The sequence below is a fragment of the Indicator indicator genome, chromosome 38 (genome assembly GCF_027791375.1).
Source record: "Indicator indicator isolate 239-I01 chromosome 38, UM_Iind_1.1, whole genome shotgun sequence".
Taxonomy (NCBI): domain Eukaryota; kingdom Metazoa; phylum Chordata; class Aves; order Piciformes; family Indicatoridae; genus Indicator; species Indicator indicator.
This window is the reverse complement of record NC_072047.1, coordinates 4,858,987-4,882,336: the sequence shown is the minus strand read 5'-3', so window position 1 is coordinate 4,882,336 and position 23,350 is coordinate 4,858,987. Positions and strand designations below refer to the sequence as shown.

The 23,350-nt window shown below is 46.3% G+C and overlaps 1 protein-coding gene across 3 annotated transcripts in view; it reads right to left on the bottom strand.

Annotated features, from left to right (window-relative positions):
• The window catches only part of DPYSL2 (dihydropyrimidinase like 2), a 50,923-nt gene extending 33,765 nt beyond the window's left edge, over positions 1-17,158 (bottom strand). The window contains exons 1-4 of one of the 3 annotated variants that reach the window (XM_054396690.1): positions 16,923-17,158; positions 16,808-16,868; positions 9,173-9,261; positions 7,690-7,874 (exon numbers count right to left, since the gene is read on the bottom strand). In XM_054396690.1, coding sequence (XP_054252665.1) covers positions 7,690-7,874; positions 9,173-9,261; positions 16,808-16,868; positions 16,923-17,158 — 571 coding nt within the window. Of the gene's footprint in view, positions 1-7,689; positions 7,875-9,172; positions 9,262-12,332; positions 12,428-16,807 lie in introns of those variants that run through there. The other 2 variants (XM_054396689.1, XM_054396691.1) reach the window with 2 other exon arrangements.
• Positions 17,159-23,350: the final 6,192 nt, after the last annotated feature.

Genomic DNA, 23,350 nt, shown 5'->3' with positions numbered 1-23,350 from the left:
GTGAGCAATTGTAGTTTATTTTTCGGGATCACTTTTCCATTGCATTCCATGAAGAACTGTAACAGGCTGCCCAGAGAAGCAGCAGAACTATTACCCCGGAAGTGTTCAAAAAACGTGTAGACATGGTGCTAAGGAGAGGTTGAGAGCCCTGGGGCTGCTTAGCATGGAGAAGAGCAGCCTGAGAAGGGATTTGCTCAATGCTCAGTAAGAGCTAAATGGTGGGGGCAAGAGGATGGGGCTGGGCTCTCTTCACTGGCATCCAGTGACAGAACAAGGGGCAATGGGCACAAACTGGAACCCAGAAGGTTCCATCTGAAGAGGAGGAGAAAATTCTTTGGTATGAGGGTGCTGGAGCCCTGGGGCAGGCTGCCCAGACAGGTTGTGGAGTCTCCTTCTCTGCAGAGATTCCAAACCCACCTGGACATTGTGAATCCCGGGCAAGCTGCTGCATGTGCCCCTGCTGGAGCAGGGAGGTTGCATGGGATGATCTCCAGTGGTCCCTTCCAACCCCACCATGCTGAGATTCTGGGATTTAAAATCAGCTCTTTAAGCAAAAGAACATGAACTCTTCTCCACACCATAGGAAGGCAGCACCATTGAATTCCAAGCATTATATGGAATAATAGGGATTAAGTAGTTTTTCATAAACAACATGGGTTGTTTCTCCTGAGTGAGTGACAAATCCATCGCTTTTTAGATGCATGGAAAAATCTAGGTCAGTCACATCTGCAGGAAGACGACTGCACTGTCAGTACAGTTGCCATTTCAACATTCATTTGTAACTAAATCAGGCTCCAGTATGTGCAGGACAACCTCCATCCATTCCTTCCTCCACAGCAATGGGGTAGAGCAGGGCTGGAGCAAAAGGGAATAAAGTGGAAATAGGGCAGGGGCCCCATTCACCTGCTCTTTAAATAATCTCTGCTGCCCAAGAGGCAGAAAGTTGGGAGAGAAGTGAGGGCCAACATCTAGAGCAGAAGATGGGAAAATAGGGAAAAAATCTACTACCTGACTTACAAACAAGCCATGCTGAACTACAGTGGCTCCAGTCCAAAGTCAGACACTGATTATTTTACATTTCAGTACTATAAGGAAAGATGGCCCAGCTCCTAGGCAGAGCCTGAATACCTGACAGCCAGGGTTAAAGACACCATCACTCCACAGGCTTACTGCATAAAATCAGGCAAAGCTACACCAGCTTCTGAAGTCCTCATATGATCCTCACAGGAACCTCTTCTCTCAGCAGCAGAGAGCTCATAGAATTGTTTCAGTTGGAAAAAAACCTTTAAGATCATCAAATCCAACCATCACCCCAAAACCACCATGCCTACTAAACCATGTCCTGAAGTGCCGTGTCTATATGTGGTTTTTTAAGATCTCCAAGGATGGTGACTCCACCACCTCCCTGGGCAGCCTGTTCCAATGCCTGACTACTCCTTCAGGAAAGAAATTTTTCCTCATATTCAGCCTAAACCTCCCCTGGTGCAACCTGAGAACATTTCCTCTCATCCTCTCACAATACAGATGACAGACAATAATCACAGCCCAAAGGGGAAAAAAAACAAACAAACAAAATGCACACAACAAATCAGAGGACTGAGCTGCTGTTTCGTTCTGGGCTAACTAGCAAGAGACATCAAGGGCTTGGCAGATTGGTTTTGCGGACTTTCAACAAGACCCCTTTGGAAACTCCACCAAAACAACAGAGGGGATCCCATCCAGCAGATAGTCAGTGTCACAGGTCTTGCTGGAGGAAGAGCCAGTCCCAGTAAAGCAGGTTGTCACCTGTAGAGTAGCTGCACACATGATTGCAGGCAGAGATGTCTAATGGTCTTACAGGGTTTAAAAGCTTGAGATGAGTAGTTCTCAATGGGGAAGTGCCCATCTCTGCTTACAGACCTTCCCATTAATGATTTTAAGCCCTCTCTGCATGAAAACAAGAAACATCAGCAGGAAGCTGGGGCTTGGTGAGATTTACATAGAATCACAGAATGCATTGGGTTGGAAGGGATGTTCAAAGCTCATCCAGTCCAAACCCCTGCAGTCAGCAGGAACATCCCCAACCAGATGCAGGTTGCTCAGAGCCCCATCAAGCCTGACCTTGAATGCCTCCAGGAATGGGGCCTTCACCACCTCCCTGGGCAACCCGCTCCAGCACTTCACCACCCTCATAGTAAAGAACTTCTTCCTAATGTCCAATCTAAACTCAGCATGAGTCAGTGAAGAGGCTGAAGAGGATGGGTAGCAGGGTGAGTATATAAAAAGCACCATGGGAAGCTGGTGAAGGGAGGGAAAGGACCAGACGGACTGTGCATGCTGGTGTGGAAACATCATCATCTTGGTCACTGGATTCAAGGAAGTCTCTACCCATCTAAATCACCAACAATCTTCTACACAAGGGGACATTTTCATTGCATTTCTAGATAATTGAGCATTTCTTTGCTGCAGAAGAACCACTGCCAGCTGCTGGAAAGTGAAACAAGCCACACAGTGCAGCACAGCCCAGTCTCCAGCAGCACAGTTCCTCTTTTATTTCTGCTTTTGAGTGCAAAAAGCAAAGGCAGACTGGTGCCTGCAGAACATGGTGCTGTGCACACAGCCACAGCAACTTGGAGAGACACTGCAGCTCTCTGCTCAGTGTCCTTGGACTCAAAACGTTTGGTTTTACCCTTGCAGCTTGGCCACAAGTTACTGCACAACCACTGCTGTGCCACCACCTTCTGTGGCTCTGTTTCCAGCCTCCTCCTGTGCCCACCGTTAGGCTCTTGCTTTCTTCCAGGATATAAAAGTTGAACTTCATGACCTCAAAGGTCTTCTCCAGCTGAAACATTTCTGTGATTCAATGAGAAGGCTAACCCTAATAATATAAAACTGCAGCACCCAGCAGGGCAGAATATGATCTAGTCTTCACTGGTGGGCCTAAATACCACCCCACGCCAAGTTGCTCTTGCCCCTGAACATTGCCTAGCCATTTTCCAAATCCTGCTCTTAAGCTTGGGTTGTGGTTTAGACTCTGATCTCCTTTGGGGTGGCTCCATTCTCCCAAGTCATGCTCAGTTCAAAGGCAGAGAAGCAAGGAAGCATGTTACACTAGAAACATTTCACAGAATCCCAGCATGGTGGGGGTGGGAAGGGACCTCTGGAGACCATCTAGTCCAAGGTCCCTGCTCCAGCAGGGTCATCCACAGCAGCTTGCCCAGGATCACAATGTCCAGGTAGGTTTGGAATCTTTCCAGAGGAGGCAACTCCACAACCTCTCTGGGCAGCCTGCTACAAGGCTCCAGCACCCTCACAGTAAAGAAGTTTAAGTTCAAGTGAAACCTCCTGGGTTCCAGTTTGTGCCCACTGCCCCTTATTCTAATTTGTGCCCATTTCCTTCTGGCAAGGTGGTGATCCCCAGATAACCTAGGAAACCTGGTAGCAACTCACTACAGACTTCATTGTAGCTGAGCAGTTAAGACACTCCTGAAAATCTCTGTCACCCTGCACATGAGCTCTCTCTTTAACAGCAGGGTAAAGCATTAGGAAGACTGCATCCCATCTGAAAGTCCCCTTCATTTTCTGAACCTCCCAAGACACAAAGGCTCACATCCCAGGGCACATTCTCCATGTTATTAGAATAACTGCTAGTCAAGTTCAAAAGGCAGCTGGCTTCCGAGTCACCAAGCCAGAGAGAACTGTAATTTCTCTCTGTGATTGTGACAGTGGTTGACTGAGTCAACACAGGCAATGTCAGAAAGTGATTTCACTCAAGGACAACAGATACACAGAAAGAAGCACAGTCTCCAGGAGGTGGAGCTGAAGTGTGTGGGGAAGCTAGCCTAGATTGATGCAGTTCTCACTAGGACATTAACCAGTCTGGAGGATCAGAGAGCCACTAAATATACACAGCTTAGCTTCATCCTTTCTGAAGGGTTAGGAACGGAGAAAGGCAATCCTGCCTCTGCTGAAATCAGGGGCAGTTTTACCATTAATTTTGATGGGAATCTCATCCATCATATCTAGTAAGAGACCAAAACTTCACAAGACTTGGAGAGGTCCCCCTGTTCTTAGCAGTGATGTCTTCCTTCCTTATGAGCTTCAGAGAACGTTTTATATCCCAGGACATCAACCTTTCTAAAGATAGGCTGTTGTCTACAACAGGAGGTTGTAGAGAAATTGGGGTTGGTCTCTTTTCCCGAGCAATTAGTGTTAGGAGGAGAGGAAATGGCCTCAAGTTGCACCAGGGGAGGTCTAGGTTGGCTTCTGTGGAACCAGCAGCTAGGAAAAAGAAATGAGCCCTAATTCCTGAGTGAAGCATCCCAGAGAGGGGCTCAAGTAGGCCAGGGCTGGAAAGCTCTAAGGAACTCATTGAGGATATAGAGTCTCCTTCTCTGGAGACTTTCAAGACCCACTTGGATGCATTCCTGTGCAACCTGCACTAGATTCTATGGTCCTGCTCTGGCAGAGGGGCTGGACTCGATCTTTGGAGGTCCCTTCTAACCCCTAACATCCTGTGATCCTGTGAGCATGGAAGGACTAATTCAGATCATCATTCCTTACTCCAGCTGACCAGGGGATGAGTTGGGAAGCACTGTACTGGAACCAGATCTGCTCCTACAGGATAAACTTCCACTGGTCCCACACAGAAAATGGGACTGCTTCATCTGATATTAGTTGAGAGTCAGATTCTCCTCTCCCTGATGCTGTAGAAAATGGATTTACTTAAAGGAGAACGGAAATAAATGAGAACAGGGCTTGGAAATACTCTTGAACTCCTGTGTGCTTCCCTTGGATGGGTTTGCCATAAGAATTAAAGGCACAGCACTACACTTGAGCTGATCTGCAAATGACGATCACTGAAACCAGACCAGACATACAGGGTAAGTTCCTGGCACTGCTGAGGTCAGTGACAAAACTCTCCTGTACCTCACTGAAGCCAGGATTTCACACATAGTTTTTATATACCAAACCATCAATAGAAATCTCTCCAAGATTCTTGGTTTAATCTCACCGAAAAACAAACATAAACCACATCTTTCCCTGTTCTGATTGTAAAGAGCCTTAAAGTGCCCTCCTGTATGAAAACATGAAACAAATTGAAGCGTGAAGCTGACTGACTTGTTCCCCTGCCCAAAATGACAGCTGTGTATGAAAGAGCAAAATGGAAGGAGTAAGGATACTTGTAAATAAATAATACAGAATTTGCTTAAGTGAAGAAAATGGGTGCTGTTTTCCACAGAGATCACATCCATGGGGCGCTTCCAAAACAGCCTGAAGAACAGTGGTGCACAGCTGGGCACATTCCCACAAGAAGAGCATATCCTCTTCTGAAAAGAGGTGTTTAAAATATACAATGACAAACATTCATGTTTCATTTTCAGGCTGTCATTTCTTCATGATATTATGAATACAGTTCCCTAAATGTTGCCCTATTTATTATAAAATAAAAAATGCTGCAAGCAACCACAATCCCCACCTGCTTCAGGGGAAGAAAAAAAAAAGGCCACCCACCAAGAGCATGTTCACCAGGGCACTATCCATGTTTAATTGAAGAAAAAAATTTTTGCAAATGGCATCATTTTGCTAAGAAGGGAACAGCTGAGTTGACACGGAGCAGCATCTCCAAAGCTTTGAAGTCTAGTTGCATTATTTATCCTGTTTTCCACTGCTAGGTTCCTGTTGCTGATACCTGCCCATCAGAAACACCTCCATCATCCTAAGCAGTCCAACTGATGTCCTTGTTGCTACACTTCAGGAAGATGGTTTTTTGTTCAGGGCTGATTGTGTGTTCTAGTATCCTGATCCAAGACACACAAAGGCAGCAGGGTCAAGTTTAGTCACCAGCCTCCTCTACATGGTTTGCCAACAGTCATAATCTACATTGTTCTAATTTTCCACAGCTGTAAAATGAGAAGCTGGGGAGGGTGGAATAGGGTCCTCCATTTTCTAATTCAGAGATGTGTTCTAACACCATTAGTGAGAGATGCAGACATTACAGTCATAAAGGTAACATGCATCCAAGCATTTCTGAAGGATGAGGCTCTGTAAATGAAGCTGGACAACCAAAGTAAAGGGGCTACTAGAGAAAATTTTGTCTAAGCAATTTCTGCTTTTCTGAAGTGCCACTGGGGGAAATAATGTTGTTGAAAGGTCAGATGCAGATGACAGAATGCTATTTTGATCTAATTCAACTTAACAAGGAAGAACAAAATGATCATTTGAGTATGAAACAGGTGTGCTAATAACAAAGGAACAACCAAGGAAATAAGATCAAGGAACCGAGGCTGCAAAGAAAATACCATTTCAGTGTTATTAATTTAATTGAACAGTAAAGATTTGAAGAAAAAATGGATATTAGTATGCACAACTACAGCTACACCCCCTTTATGTTCTCTGTATGTCTGAGGTTATCTTCACACACAAACTTTATACTCTAAAGTGATAATAATATGGGTTATTTTAAGATTATTTAAACCATAAGATCAAGTTGTAGGCCAGACACAAGCTCTTTGCAAGGTTCCGAGTCCGAAGATGACTTGTTTCTGAAACAGTCTAGCTGTGTTTGGACCACTAGCTCCTACTCCCAAATTCAATTTGAGTCCACCCACCAGGCCAGGGATCAAAGAGTGGCCACAACCACCCTCTAAGGGATGAGGATGTTCTCATCCATATGGAGCTGGGTTTGAAGTGAGGAGAGTTAGGCTGGTAGCCATCTGTGCCTCAGATGTCCTTCTGACTGTGGATCAGACAATAGCCACAAGTACCTGTGCTGAACCATGTTCTGAACCACGCTCCTTAATCCTCCTCCTGTAAAGTGGCAGCACCTCACAGTATATGAAAGAGTACAAGATGCTCAGATACTGAAGCAGCAACAGACTCCAGGACACAGTGTCAACAGTTCACACAGGATCAGCTGCACTGCAGCTTCTTTTGACTCTAGTTCAAGCAAGATTAACAAGGACTTAAAAAGGTCTTGACTCTGACAAGCCAAGGAATCTGCAGACAACACAAATGGCAACAGATAGCCTGGAAGTCATTCATGAGGCATATTAGAGCCAGAGGAGAACAGCATGAGTGTCTGTCTAATCCTGGTGTCAACAGTCAGTCTGTCTGTCTTTTTATTTTGAGATATTTTCATTTCCCCATTCCTCTCTTCCTCCATAAGAAGATACGAGCACAAAAGAAACCAGGCTAACAAAAATCCTGCTGCTAAAGCTGCGCACATCAGCGACCATGTGCAAATCCTTAAATAAGTGGCCCAGTTTTCAAAGACACACTGGCATCCAACTTCTACGTGCAAACCATACGATGGACATCTATCCTTAGACATCATGGAGAAAGGATTCTCCACAGGGATGTGGAGAATTTGCTGCTCATACTGGAGCCAGAGCTCAAAGTGGCACTGGTTTTAGTAGGAGCTGACCCAAAAATCTGGCAAAGTCACCCAAGTAGTAAGGTAAACCCTGCCAACAGAGAAGACAGGGTTGAAATGACAGTCACAAGATATGGAAACCCCAGGGTCTTGCTTTTCCACCCTTTCCCATCCCTACCCCAGCTTTTCTCAGCAACCTGGACAGAAAACAGAAATTCCCCACTGCTGGTACCCAGTCCAAAATACCATACGAGTTCTACAGCCCACAGTTTCTGGACGTATCTGAGAAAGAGAACAGCGAAGCTTTCTTGGAAGAGAAAAAACATCCAACTTACTGATCATGGTGGTGCCCCCAGCCAGTGCAGCCTTGGTCCCTTGGAAGAAGTCATCAGCAGATGTCATCCCCTGTTCTGGCATCTGGAAACGGGTGTGAACATCAATCCCTCCAGGAATCACCATTCTGCCATGGGCTTCAATAGTTTTCACTCCCCCTGGCACAATTAGGTTCTCTCCTATTTGCCTGAGTAAACAGGTTTCAAACAGCACATCAGACACAACCAGGGACAGCAGCCTGTAAACATACACCTCACTTAACCTGGCTACTGTTTTCTTTTTCCACATACAGCATCAGCCTACACAGCTGATAAGAGTTTTTCTTCCACTTGAAGCAGTTGCATAACTGCGAGCAAAGTGTGCAAATACTTCAGGACCTTAGGGCAGTATTAAGCATAACAGGAAGGAAAAGAAGGAACCACATTGGCAGGCAGCTGGAGAAGGGATCCTGAGGATAATTAGATGACTACAGCACCAAACACAGCAAGAGCCTTGCAAGCAGCTTCACTGAGAGTGGACTGGGGTTGCTCAGTGGCAGTTCAACACTGGATTCCAGCTACCAAACAGCAACTTAATGTTTGTATTGTTTTGGGATCACAGGAAGAATTTTCGCATCCATATTGTCTACTTCCATGCATAATATCTTGTAATCCCTGCACAACCAGATAGGAGTTACCAAATTCCTGGTGTGATCCTCTCCAGTCTAGTTCTTCACAGAAGTATTTTTAGAAATGCAATAGTAGATGACACATTGCAAATAATTAGCTGTCTTTGGCTGGCTCCTTTAACTTTAAACCTTGATTAACAAAGCACATGTGTTGACCATTTATCCAGAACAGGACAAATCCGTGTTTGCAACCTCTGGCTGATCTGTTTGTATTTTTTTTTCCTAAGAGTAATTTTCCAAAGAAATCTGTAATATATTTCCCATACCAGAAACACGTTTTGGGACTGAAAACACAGAAGTGGGCTGGACAGAGGTCTGAACCTTAAACTACAAGGTCAATCCTCAAACTATAAGACCATTTCTAACCTTCGGTGGGCAGGGGGGGTGGGGCTGGACTGATCCTTGTATCATAGAATCATGGGAGTCAGTGCTGCAAGAGACTTCAAGAGGTCAATTAAGTTCAGCCTCCTAGCCTGAAAGAAATTTAACTCTGGGGTCAAAATACCTTAAGTCATAACTGAATAAAATGTTACAACACAGGTAACTTCAAATATCTGTCACCTCAGCATAGGACTATTAAATGGCCAAAATCAAGCACCAGTAAGCACATCCTTAACCCATACTTTAATAACAGTAGGGTTTGGGGCCATCTATTTATTTAATTTAACATCTTGCTTTTAAAGTTGTTCCATCAAACAGCAGGATATAGGTGAAATATGGATTTCCCATTGCAGCCTAATATAGTTCCCTGAGACTAAGTTATTCCTTGCTAATTTCTGTACAGTTCCAATCATACCATGGTATCAGGCTTCACTCACTTTATCAACCCATCTTCCATGTAGATGTCTGCATAGAAAGACTGGTCGTCATTAACTATTTTACCACCTTTGATCAAAAGACGATCACTCTGCAAGAAAGAAGCACACGATGACACATAATTACTCTGTGAGAATGCTGACAGTCTGCAGTGTCACTTCAGAGAGAAAAAGAGCAGAGACAGAAACAACCTCTGCATTATTCAGAAGCGGGTGCCAAAACATGAGTCAACTGCTGTACTTTGAACTAGAAAGATAAAGTATTTTATTTCATCTGCAAGTCCTTTAATCACTGTAATGATCAAGAAAACATCAGAACTGAAGGAGCTGGGTTCCAGCTTCACTCATACCTGCAGTCTCCTCCATCACCTCCAGCAAAAGCGTTAAATCATACTTTGATGGATGCAGAACAGCCACATCTGTTTTTTCTGCCTTGGTCCTATGCACAACCACTTTCCTACATGCACCCACACACTGGAGTCACTCCTTGGCTAACTGCAAGTCAACTGATGTCAGGGAAATGGACCAAAAGTCTGTTGCCTGGGGTTACATAACACAAACAAGCTCATTTTGTCCAACTTTGTGATGTTTCAGTGTAATGGTTGCTTTTACTGCCTTTCCAGAGCACTACTGCATAATCAGATAGAAATAAGCACGTAATTAGCAAATTGAGTTTAAGAGAAGCATTTAAAAAGTGGTTATTAAGATCTCCTCCAGTGACAAGACAGTTTGCTAAGAACAGAAAGGTAACCATAAGAGGGCAGCTTTCAGCCCAGGATATATCTTGCTTTTTCTCATTCAGTGGTTTGGGTCAGAAGGGATCTTAAAGTTACCATCTACTTCCAAGCCCCTGCCATGGGCAGGAATACGTCCTGCTCAAGATTTTAAGTCAAGACTGAACGTTTCTTTTCTTTTTTTGGTTTTTTTTTTTTTTTCCTTGCAGCAGTCATGAACATGAGTGAAACACACTCTGGATCAGGAGGCGAGTTCAAAATGACTGCTACCTTCTTCTAGCTCCTTCATTCCCTAAGTTACAGATATTTAAAGCAAAGCACACGCACCTTGTCCAGCATTTAGTTTGAACTACACCTTGGCCCTTACAGTTGCACTTCTACTTGCTCTGATTCTCCTTCTTCCTCCCTAGAGTGTGTTTCTAAGAGGACAAAGCCAAATGTTGAATTCAAGCAGTTGAATGCAGGACTTTAACTTAGTGGTGCCTTGAATTTATAGCAAATATACATATGACAGTGACAGTGGTGCTCAGGGACCTTATTTTCAGCTGGGACTCTGCTCATCAAACACAAGAATCAGGCATCTTCCCAAAGAGCTTGTAACAAAACTGAAGAGCTGGAGCACCCGCTTCTCAAGTGGCACAAGCTGACATGGCTCTTTGGATACATAAAGGGCTACATGGATTGCATCAGCTGCTGGTTTACACCGTTATATCCAACTTTTACAGAACTGCTGAACATATGAGATGTTAAGTGCCTCTCCTTCCTCCTCTTGCTGCAGTGGAGTTTCCCTCATTAACACCACCACTTAAACAAAAAAAACCCACACACAAAAAAACCCAACCAAACAACAACAAAAAACCACACCACAAAAAAAAAAAACCACAAACCAAAACACGAAAGAAAGAAAACCCCAATATTTAAACTTAGGATCTGCTGTGAATGCCAATGAGTCAAATGAATTAACTTGGGTGTGAAAAACCCACTTGTCTTTCAATGCCAACCTCTACAGCAAACTGTCCTACATGTTCACCATAGACGGGAAGACTGCAGTATTTATGCCCCTCTCTTCTGCTATTACAAAGGCAGAGTATCGGTGAAACCAGCTACTTTGGCACTGACAACCCATGTCCTAATGCACTGGGCATCAACTAGGAGAGAAGAAAAATATCTCTATACATGTAGTGAGCAACAAAAATGCAGCCTGGACCAGTTTAATGATGCCCTAGATGCTTCTGCTGGTAAACAGGTCTCCTGCTGAGGCACTGAAACCAGCGAGAATCCTCCTGCTCATTTCAACCACCTTGGAGACAAAGCACATGCAGCCTGCAACCCTGTGGGCCTAAATCTGGGTGTATTTACCCTCCTGATGCTGGGCAATAGGACAGCTGGGCGATAACCATCCTCCTCCTTCAAGCGTTAGCCTACATAGATCAATTCCAGGTGTATACAACAGCAAATGCAACCAGAATCTGGGTTTTTCTACCCCTTCTCTTCACAACTGCAGTGGGTGCACCAAACATAAATCAGAGCATTCGGTCAGAAGAAAAATGCGTCACACTTCTTCTGGCCCGTGACAGAGGTTCAGCAGCAGTCTTCACTGCTATTTAAACACTGCCATCATTTAAAACTATCATTTGGATAAGAGATTTGGACTTGGTGCATGTATTACCCATTTCCCCTTCCCCCCACCCGCAAAAAACAAAAACAAACCACAAAAAAGAAGACGCTCCATTTCTCACACATCAATTTTGTATATCCCCGGCCCAGCCCAGCAGCTCCCGCACAAATGTCACAATCCAAAGCTCCATTACAGAGCTGACACCGCTGCCTGAAAGGCTAGAGAATGGGAGCACTGGGATGGGTGTGTCCGTAGGGCTGCGAAGAGCCGCCGCGAGTAACCAAAACCTCCCATGTCAAAAACCCGCCGAGGGGGCACAGCCCGTTTAGATGTGAACATCTCGCCTTATGTAAGGAAAAGTTGATATCCTGGCGTCTGCCCTAAATCGGTTCCCACAACGCCGAAATCGAGGGAGGGGTTTATATAACGGCTCCTTCTCTCCCAGGATTACATGGAGGAGCGAACCTTGCCAGAAGCTTCTTCGTAAGGGAATCCTGATGCAGCCCCAGCGCCGCACCGAACACATACACCCCAGCCCTGAGCCGCCTTTGCCAGGCTGTGGCAGGAGGGTGAAGGGGGCGAAGCTCCATCGCTCCATTCTCCCGCAGCCCTCCGGGTACATACCCGGCAGGCTGGGGGAGTGAACTGTTCCCGATGCTCTCCGGGGACACGCCGGTGTAATCCCCCGCTCCCTTCCCCGCCGCACACCCCGCGGCTCCCCGCCTCCCCCCCACCTCCGCGGTGATCGCCGCTCCTCCGCGCACACAAAGGGCTTAATCCCCCCTCCCCCTTACCGGTTCCCCCCACTCACCGTGATCCGCGGAATGTTTTTCTTCCCTTGATAAGACATCTTGGGAAATCGCTCACCAATTTATTTATTATTAATTATATTGATTTTTTTTTGCCCCCCCCCCCTTTTTTGTTCCAGAGGAGCAGGGAAGCTGCTGTATCGCTATTGTCTGCCGTGCAACAACTGCTCCCCGACCTCTCCCCTACCAGAGAAAAATAATAATGAGATTAATAACAAAAAGAATAAAAATTAATCCCCGAAGCCCAAATCAAGTCGGTCACCAGGAAGCCAAGCAGGGGTGGGGAGGGGGAAAAAGGTCCGCCGGGGAGGGCGTAGCGGGGAGGCTATTCCTGCTCTCCGCAACGGCAGGAAGAGGAGAAGCAGCCAGCCTGGCTCGTCTGCCTTTCTTCCTTCTGCTCGGAGCCCAGCCCGGCCCAGCCCCGCGGAGCTCGGCCCAGCCCAGCCCAGCCCACCACGGCACGGCACGGCACGGCCCCAACCGCACAGGGAGGGAGCGAGCGCCGCCAACGACAAGACCGGCAGAAGTAGCGGACACTGCGCATGCACACCACTCCGACCGCGCCCTTCCCTCTCCCCAGCAAAAGGGAGGCCGTCATTTGCGGAGATGCAAATGAAAGGCGGCCGCCGTCCAATGGGGAGACAAGAAGGGGCCGATATGCAGTGCAGTGGAGATGTCAGGGCGGGCGCAGTGTTGTGCGGTGCTGTAGAGAGTACAGTAAATGAAGAGATTAAAGGGCTGGCATCATGGTTGTTCCATATTCAACATCTACGCAGCACCACATTTTTAAACTTCCACAGGATTTCACATGTACCCAGAGGACCGGAATGGAGCTCCCAGATGTATCTTCTAGCTCCATATGGCAAAAGAGCTGAACAAGGGAGGAAATGCACAAACCAGAGCATTATGCCCACGTTTGCACTGCCAGCCTCTGCCCTGGCTGAGAGGCTCTGGCCCATCCATAGCCTTAGGCTATTTGGGGGGGTGCATTGGCCAGTGAACACATCAGATTGCCATCAGCCACTTTTGCACAGATAGCAGCTGGTGCAGGACATCTTGTGCAGGCTCTCTGTAGCAGAAATGCATTCTGTATTAAAGAAGCATTTACATCTAAATTTGTCTTCTGGAAAGGTCTAGTGGGAAAATGACACAAGAATGAGAGAATTTCTGCACAGTGATACTCATGCTAAAATAAATCATCACTGGCATCAGTGGAAATCGATCTACATCAGCTCTGAATCTTAATGTTACAGATTCTGTAGGCTACCATAATGCACTTAGCAAGGAATTTTATTCCCACTGCGGAGTTAATGGATGGTTGGGGGGAAAAGCCAACCAAACTATTAAAAGAGTCTCTTTCTCTGTGGACTTTTAGTGTAATTGCAACAAACCTCACAGAATTTCTGCAACACCCAGCTGCTTTTACTCCCACTGAATTCTTACAGGTTTATCTGAAAAGACATTTTGCTATGAAATTATAAAACCTGCAAATGGAAATAGACATTTTAACATGGAAAGAAAGAAGTATCAGAGATGGATTTAAAGTGTTCCTGGAACTATCTGAAACAATCTCTAGATTTCCTTTCGGTCTTGTCAGATGCTAATAACCCCTACCCGCTGTTGGGGATCATTCCCTGCCAAAGTCATAGAAACATTTTGGTTGGAAAAGCCCTTTAAGATCATCTTGTCCAAACATTCTACCAAGCCTGGGGCTAAACCATGTCCCTCATCACCACATCTCTCTCAGCAGTTGCTGTTATTGCTGTTGTCAGCCAGCTTTGCCTACCTCTGATGTACAGGACAATCATTACTCCAGACAACAAGAGAAGAAATTCTGGCTTCTGTTTTCCCACTCTGAGACTCATTCAACATCTCTGGAGCTGACCAAAGAGCAGGATGTTGTGTTTCTGTGTTAACCTCCCAGTAAAGAGGGGACACAAATTATAGACACAGGAAATCTGGGAAGTCCACACAGAGAAGTGACCCTGGTCAAAGAGGCAATGGCCAAGATGTCTCAAACCTCAGAGGATGCCCGTGTCTCAAGTTTGTTCATTTAAGGAACAAAGGACTGACATTTTATCAGTCCCTTGTTAGGAGACACAGTAGCTTACAGCTCCTGCACTAAGTTCCATAGGTTCCTGCCCTGATGCTATCCAAATACCAAATCCTGCTGTGGGAAATGGGTGCAGAGGTGCTCAGATATTTATGGAAGTCAGGCCAAGTGTTTATTGTCTCATTCCAGAAGTCACAGATTTGAACAGGACATTCTTGTTAGGCTGCAGTAATGGTCCAGCTGAGGTCGGCGTGTTGAAGCACTAAGCAACACTCAGACATTGATTAAGTAGCTCCAGGACCAGGTGTTAACAGGGCAGTCCAAACAGGGCAGATGCCCAAGTTTAAGCTAGGAAATAGAAGCCCAGTGAATTCTCCAAGGTCTGGCAGCTGGGAAGAGGCAGAATTTGCCTCAAATTTGCTGAGCTGCAAACCTGTTGAATAGGTCACACTGCCTTCAGAGGCCTAACCATAAAGAGATGCTTAAACTGAGACAGAGCCTTCCTGGTGCCTCCAGAGATGATCTTAACCCTGAATTATGAGGTAGCATGGCCCAGAGGCAATAAAGCCAGGCCACGATAGATGCCTATAGTATACCCTAGACAGAATAGACACAAAGAGATTATCTTTGCCTGCAGAACAATATATTGCATTTTAATGTGCAATAATTACAGAATCACAGAATGTTAGGGGTTGGAAGGGACCTCAAAAGCTCATCTAGGCGATTCTTTTTTTCCTATCCTCTGGACATTTAAGACTTCAGAAAAATACTTTTTTTAAAAAAATAGCTTGTCCATCTTGTTTTGTTAATTATTTCAGGGGAGGTTAATTCAAGATCTTCCTATGTATGCCCTGTGTAGTGACAAAAAGGATAACTCTGTTTTGAAGCCACTTTGGATCCATTTGCTGGCTAAAATGCTCCCACCTATTTTCATCACCTCCAGCTGATCAGCAACCATTCCCAACAGCTCAAGATACAGTCCTTTGGTTGCTGGAGCAGAGCATGGACCTGTACATTGATTGTTATGTGAGCTGATAAAAATCCAACTCTTGTCAGGCTCAAGCTAAAGAAAAAGAAGCAGCAAGATATCTAGCCTGTTGTGAAACAATTAATGCAAGTTATAAATTCAGGATCCTATCAGTTAGCATACTGGGCCTTTCTACTATCATTTAGATTCCTATCACATGGAAATAGTTCACAGTCTATCCAGGGAGAACCTGTGTTCGATGTGTTGTGGAAATATGGCTGGATGGAGCCTTTAGGTTACTGTAGGAGGAAGAAGCAGCGTAGGGTCTGATCTGGGGAGGATGAACCTCCCCCAGTAATACTTCACATTTGTGAAAGCAGAACGAATTAGCAAACAAGCCCGTATGATACATTCCAGGCAGACTCCTGCCCTGTACATGCAATCCATATCAGGAGGCACAGCCCAGAAAGTTTCCCAGAAAGAAGGATGGGCTGCTCTGTGAACCAGCTGGGGGACCACTCACAGAAACTCTCATCCATTATGCCAGGAGCTGAGCAGTCTGCTGGTGAGTGCTTCATTCATTTCCACTCTTCCAGCCCATGCAGAGGAGCCAGCACTGCCAGAGGCCTGCACAGACTATTTAAAATCATGGATCAGATCTGAATGGAGCCTGCTTAAATCTATTTGCCCATGAAAGCAAATGTGCACAGTCAGCAACAGCAGTGGGTAGGGTAAGTTTTGCCTCAGGAAGAGGATAGGCTTTGTTGCACTGTGAGACATAGAGTGAGAAAACAGCTTCAGGAGTCTTTTAAGACTGGGAGGAGTTCAGTGGGTTTCTGAGAGAACAACACATTCCTGTGAAAGTCTCACATCTTCCGCAGGCAAAAATTCCCACAGAGGCCTTGATCAAAATTTGTATTGAAATACAGCTCTCAGGGGTAACTCTGGAGCCTGTCCTCCCCTGGTAGGATAGAGTAGAAGTTTCCTCTTGAAGAAGCCTGCAAGGATTTGATCCCTGTAGGTAGAAGCTCACTGATGCTCTTTTGCCAACTATTACATTTCTGTTCCTGTGTGCTGCATTCACTGGCTGGGTGGGGCACTTTGCTGCTGTTGTGCAGGGGGAAATCTCCTAAGAAACAAAAATGTCCCTCTCCATCACCAAATTGGAAGACAGGACAGGGCAAGGGAGAGTGTTTGTGGATGTGGGGGCTCCTTTTTTCTTCTGCCCTCCTCCCTGTGCACACACACACACATGCCTGCAGAGAGCACACAGACAGCATTAGATGTCTGGTAAGAAGGTTCTAGGAGAAATGCTGCTTATTAGAGGAAAAGACTGACTGCCACATACATGAAAGTGACACAAAAGCAAGAAACCAGAGGATGGAACAGATTGCTCCCTTCTGCAGCCTATCGCATGTTCAAGTTGCATCTCACACAGCGCACACACATGTACTCACCTTGTCATTCAGGTTCTGCAGTGCCTCCTTCCCAGTGGCACTCCTGATCTCCACCTTTCTCCTGAAATCAACAGATGGTTCCCCTCCCTTCCCGCTCTGCCTGGAATAGAGGGACTGAGCATCCGGACTCAGGTGGGCAACATCCTTCTGCTTTGCCACCACTTTGTTTGATCCACGGCCCACCGAGAGGGAGTCGAAGTCAATGGTCTTGTTTTCCAGGGAGCCTTCAACTGGGCAGAACATGCCACAGAATTTCTGCCGAGGCTTGGGACTGCCTGAGCCCAGGTTTTTGAAGAAGGCTGGCACTTCTTCTTCCTCATCTTGCCAGCCAGACTGCTTTCTCTCAGCCATGACTTGGATGGTCTCCCTGCTAAGGCAAAATAGTAACCAGCGGTAACCAGGAGGATCCTTCACACAAACAGACACACGAAAAAAGGAGAGGAAAGGGAAAAAAAAAAACAGAGAGATCGCACCGGGTCCTAGAGATATGGCCACATCAGCTGGGAAGGGCTGTGCCTGGCAGCTCCCCTGCCCCCATCGGTACAACCCAGCCTGTGGCTTGCTAGATTTTCCTTTGATGCAGAGCAAAGTTGAGGGAAGGTTGGGGCAGATCCTGCTGCAATCAAGGGAGGAGGGTTTCAAGTTCCCAGCATCCAGATGGGGAGGGAGGAAAGGAAAAAGAGAGAGAAGAGGGGAAAAAAATTAAATAATTTTTTTAAAATCCTCACTCTGCAGCAGAAGCTGAGGAGTGCTCCGGAAGTGATGCGAGTGGTGAATTGGCAAATGGACTTCATCAGGTTGGAGCAACAGCCCCCATTACACAGCCCCCCTCCCTTTTCCTGCTGTCAGTGCAAGTTGCCCAGAGGCTGATGGGGACCGAAGACCCTCCCTCGTCGCCGGCTGCTCCCGAGGCTGTTCCCGACTAGGGCAGAAAGGAGCAATTCCTTCCTCCCAACACCCCTTCCCCTTCCTCCCCCGGCCCTGCAATGGTGGAGCCAGGGAGGTCTCCGGGAATCCCATTGTTCCTCACTTTTCCCAAAGCCGGCGGGCGGGGAGCAGGTGATCACGGCTGGGTTTACTGGGAGACAAAATGCTGACTGGGTTTACTGGGAGGCAAAACGCTGACTCAGCTGTCTGGGTTTGAGGGCATCGCTGGTGCCGTGGCTCGGGTGGACCCATTGCTGGGGGGTGGAAAGGGCTGACTGATGGCACTGGAGAGAGAACGAGAGACAGATGGGAGAGGGCTGTGCAAACCGAGGGAGGGAAAAAGAATGAGCCCTTACCCGGAATTTACCTCCAAGAGCCGAAATTAGTGCCCTTGCAAGTCAACCGCCAGCAGTCCCCCGGCCCTTCTAGGGCGGGGCTCGGGGGAGGCAGCCAAAGGCGGCTGCAGGCAGGTTTCTGCGGAGGATGCAGAGCAACAGCAGCAGCCCCTTACCCGTGTCGACAGCGTGAGAGACGGAGGCGAACGGGCAGCGACCGAGAAAGCGAAGGACAGGGACACCAGCACCGGGGCAGGTGTAGGGGCACCGGGACCCGAAGACCGGGGGGAGTAGGGTTGCCAGCGCTGTCCCTTCAGCACCACCCGGCTTCACCACCATCCGAGGAGCTCAGAACCAGCCCCGAAGGATTCGGAACCAGTCCCGAGGGTCTCAGAACCAGTTCTGGAGGTCTCAGAGCCAGGCCCGGGAGACTCAGAGCCTCGTCCAGGCACTGACAGCCCGGGCGCCTCTTTGCCTTGCCTGGGCTGCCAATCTCGTAACACACCCTCCTGCTCCTCGTGGCTAGTACAAGCTACATGTGTCAGGATCCTTGTTTTTTACTTATTCATAGAATCATAGAATCAACCAGGTTGAAAGAGACGTCCAAGATCGTCCAGTCCAACTGATCGCCCAGCCCTAAGCAATCAACTAGACCATAGAGTCACAGGACACTAGGGATCAGAAGGGACCTTGAAAGATTCTCTTGGGTTTGTATCCAAATGAACTGCTCTAGTGGCTAGTGATGAGGAGGGAGGGTTGCCTTAGTCATCACCAAAGGGTTTGTTTTATTTCTGCCAGTCCAGGACATGAGAGAAGAGAAATTTTTATCCCCAAGGTAAGTGGTGCAGCACAGTATTGTTGAGGTTGGCTGTCTCCACCTGATCATATTATTAAGACCACTGATCCAGGTCCATGAGGCTAATCCATACATGATATTGCTCTGAACCAAACCCAGTCACCAAGCTGGTTGTGACTATGCATTATTCATTGATATGCCTCTTTGCCCATGCATGCATTAAATGGTAATTTCAGAGGCATCATTGTCCAAAGGGTTATCCAAGCACCTTCATAAGGTTCAGAAAAAAAGAGAAAAAACCACAAGCAAAGAAAAAAAATAAAAATCAAGAAGTAAATAAATAATAACCCCCTCAGAGCCTTCTCTCCCTGCAAACCACACCCAAATCAATGCATTCTTACCAAAACGTGTGGAAAAAAAGAAAAAAAAAAAACAACAGGAAAGCAATCAAACAAACAAAACAACAGACAAAATAACAAAAAACAACCACCCAAGCCAAGGTCACAACCAAGTGAAGCCTTGTAACAAATGCACAGCACAGTGATAAAAGACTCCAGACTGAAAGGCAAAGAACTAAGCCTGCAGCTTGGCCCTGAAGGATGAAAATTAAGTGCTCTGGTAACTAACGAAGGAGGGAGAGATCCAAATCCAGAGGCCCTCAGGTGGCGGGGGAAGCTCTGTCTCCTTCCCCTTCTGGGACCCTAATAGTGGATGTAGCCACACTGATCTCAGGTGCTTTGCTGGGGATTGAAGACCAACATACGGTCTCCCAAGTACACTGAAGTCCTGTATTATTTAACGTTTATAAATATTAATAATCACAGCACTGCTGATCAGGCAGCCCACATGTGTCAGTGTGAGCTGAAATTCCCCCCCCCCCCCCAACAAGTAACCAGGCTAGCCCAGTCTGGAAGCAAATGAAGGCTGTATTTACAAGCAGAGAAATGCAATGAATATGTACAAATATACAAAATTCACAACATTTACAAATATATACAATCCACAGAAAAACACAACCAATCTCCCTTTGCTTCCCCCCAAGGGGACCCTCCCAAAAGGGGCCTCCCTCTCCCAGGAGCTTCCCCCTCAGACCCCCCTGGACAAAGAAACAGAGTTAGTTAGAGCAGAAAGTTGTTAACTTAGCTGCCAAGGTCAGTACGTGTTATCTTCAGCCAGAAGAGAAGAAGAAACAGCAGCCAGACAGCCCAGCAACTGCCCCCACTGCAGAATGCAGAATGTGCAGAATGCCCCACTTTGTTTTGGGTAATAGTTCTTAAACATTTCTATCTATCCAATGGAAGTGTTTAGAACAATCAGTATTTTGCTTTCTTACACCCAATAGTGACTTATTTACATTCTTTCACTTTCTCTGTACTGAACTTTGCAAGGAAAAATTAAAAAGACAGTTTCAAACCATCACACCACAGAAGCTGCAGAGTGCCGAGAGATGCTCCAGCAAGCTGAAAGCCTTGAAGTGATCATGTTGACAAGTTCTCCAGTTTGCTGAAATGGATGCAGTGCCTTTCAGAGAGAACCTTAAATAAAACTCATTCATCACTTGGCACATCCTTGGAAGATGCTCAGATGGCCATAGTCACAGGCCTCTGTGAAGGGATGGAAAGAGAATGCTCTGTCAATAAGCTGGCCCAGAAGCTGTGAAGTGATGGGGACAAGAATGAAATCCTGCAGACACACTTCAACTTCCAAATGTTTCAGACTTGATGAAGGTCGTTACCCAAAGTTCAGGTTTCCCACCATACTTTCTTTTCCAGTAAACCCTCAAAACAATCACTTTCTGAAAAGCCATTTCCAAGTGTTTCCCCTGTCCACAAGCACTTGCAGACACACTCCCCAGTGTCTTATTTTGTGATTTTATTTCCCAATGTACTCATGGGAAGTCCATCAAACACACCTTACCACAGGCTGATCTGCTGAGTCTCTGACTGGCCTCATGTGTCAAACCGAAGACACTTTCATTCACCCATATGGAAGGGCAGCCACTGCAAAAGAATCACTTAATAAGACCTCTTCCTTTTAGTACATTCTCCTTATTTTGCTAGTTCACAAGGTGTTTGTATAGTTCTGCCTCTGGACACTGAAAAATCATAGAATCATTAAGGTTGGAAAAGACCTCTAAGATCAAGTCCAACTGTCAACCCAACACCACCATGGCCACTGAACCATGTCCCCAGGTGTCATGTCTACACATTCTTTCAACATCTCCAAGGATGGTGACTCCACCACCTCTCTGGGCAGCCTGTTCCCATCCCAGAGCACTCTTGAAGCAAAAAAATGTTTCCTAATCTCCAATCTAACCCTCCCCTCACGCATTTTCAGGCCATTTCCTCTCCTCCTATCACCTGATCCTAGGGAGAAGTGACCAACCCCCATCTCACTTCAACCTCCTTTCAGGGAGCTGAGGTCTCCTCTCAGCCTCCTTTTCTCCTGACTAAACAACCCCATTTCCTTCAGCTGCTCCTCACCAGACTTGTTCTCCAGAACCTTAACCAGCTTTGTTTGACTTTTCTGGACACATTCTATCACCTCAATATCCTTCTTGTAGTGAGAGGTCCAAAACCTTAACCCTAACCCTAATCCTCTGGCCATTTCTGTGTGAATGACTTCTAGCAGTAATCTCTCAATACTGATGAAGAGGAAGGTAATGAATAGAGCTCACACAGCATGCCTGAGACTGCAGAGGAGAGTGGTGGCAGACGTGGCTTAATTGACAGTTCTTTTCTGCCAGTGAACTGAAGTCCCAAGTGACACAAGTGTTCACTGCCTTATGTACTGCACTACCACATAACAAAAGACGGTCCCTGCCTGGGGTAGACAAAGAAAAAGGACTGACCTCACAAAGAGTGAGAGGGTTTCACAAGGATCCTTTTCCAAAGACATTTTACAATGATTCAGGGGAAAAAAGGTGAGCACAAAGGTATGAACTAGGCAAGCTCCACGTCGGACAAGTGGAAAATTAAGTCTCTTGACTGACACATCAATACTCCCTGCATGCTACAGTGCTCTGGTACCTGTGGCCTGCCTACAAAATCTCAGGAGCACAGGACTCCTTCACTAAGCTGAGCTAGGATGAGAGGAAATGGCATCAGGTTTCACCAGGGGGAGTTTAAGTTGGACATGGGAAGAAACTTCCTCACTGGAAGGATTTTCAAAGACTGGAACAGGCTGCCCAATGTGATGGTTGAATCCCCATCCCTGGAGGTGTTTAAAAGCCACAGAGATGTGGTGCTGAGGGCCACGGTTTAGCAGGTTTAGCACCAGCCTTGGTAGGGCTCAAGAATGGTTGGACTGGATGATCCTAAAGGGCTTTTCCTGTCTAAACAATTCCATGATTCTAGGCATCAGTGGCTCTAGTGATTGCTGATCTCCATTGCATCCACTGAGGGGAGACTCCATGGTGAAGTGAGCTAATTGCTTTTAATGAGCATGGAGGGAAACGTTCATAGAATCGCTGTTTGGAAAAGATGTTTAAGATCATCAAGTCCGACCATTAATCCCGCACTGCCAAGTCCACCACTAAACCATGTCCCTCAGCATCACATCTAGATGTCTTTTAGATACCTCCAGGGATGGTGACTCCACCACTTCCCTGGGGAGCCTGTTCTAGGGTTTGGCAATGCTTCTGGGGAAGGAAATTTTCCTAATGTCAAAAGAGAAGGGCAGGGATGTCCTTCAAAACTAGCACAATGACGCCTGAGAGCATGGGGCTAAAAGCAGAGATCCAACGACCACTCTTACATACACTAGCAAATGATTTTCAAAGAGAAGCTGAACAAACCCTCAACATAAACCCACAACCAAACTCCAAGGATGCTCAGAGCAAGGGCTTGGGATGGCTCCTGATCACCTCTACACCATCATCTCTTACAGAATTATGCAGCCCTTAAGAATACCAACTTGTTGCACGTGCCATTGCAATAGCCTGTGAACTTCCCTGCCCGACCACAGCCTGGGAAAGCCTTCTCTCTCTGGTGGTTGCCTTACCAGCTGCTGATCCCTACATCTGACCCTGTGATTATAATTTTCTATGGTGCCGGCTCAATATCAGAAGATAGCAGTGAATAATTTTATTTCCAGAATATTCCATGAAGAATAAGAATCAACCTGAATACTAAAATGCTTCATTGGGTTGGAATTGTTCTGGCATAGCACAAAACCTGAAAGCCCAAGTTGTCTGCAGACAAATCATTAACCAGCTTCCCTTTAGGATATGATAATTGCTGGAGTGGTTGACAGCTTTTCTTGGCATGGAGCACTCAAAGAGCAGACACATTATCTCAGAAGCATTAAAGGCCAGAAGAAAGTCTTTTGATAAATGAGTAAAGTCCATTCAAATGCTGAAACAAAGCACACTTATTTCCATGGTCCTTTTTTATTTCTGCTTATCCCGTGCTTCTCTTTTCCCTTGTGTTTTTGTCCTCAGCAACCTCAACTAATGTAAACCAGCCCTGGTGAATTTCTGCCAAT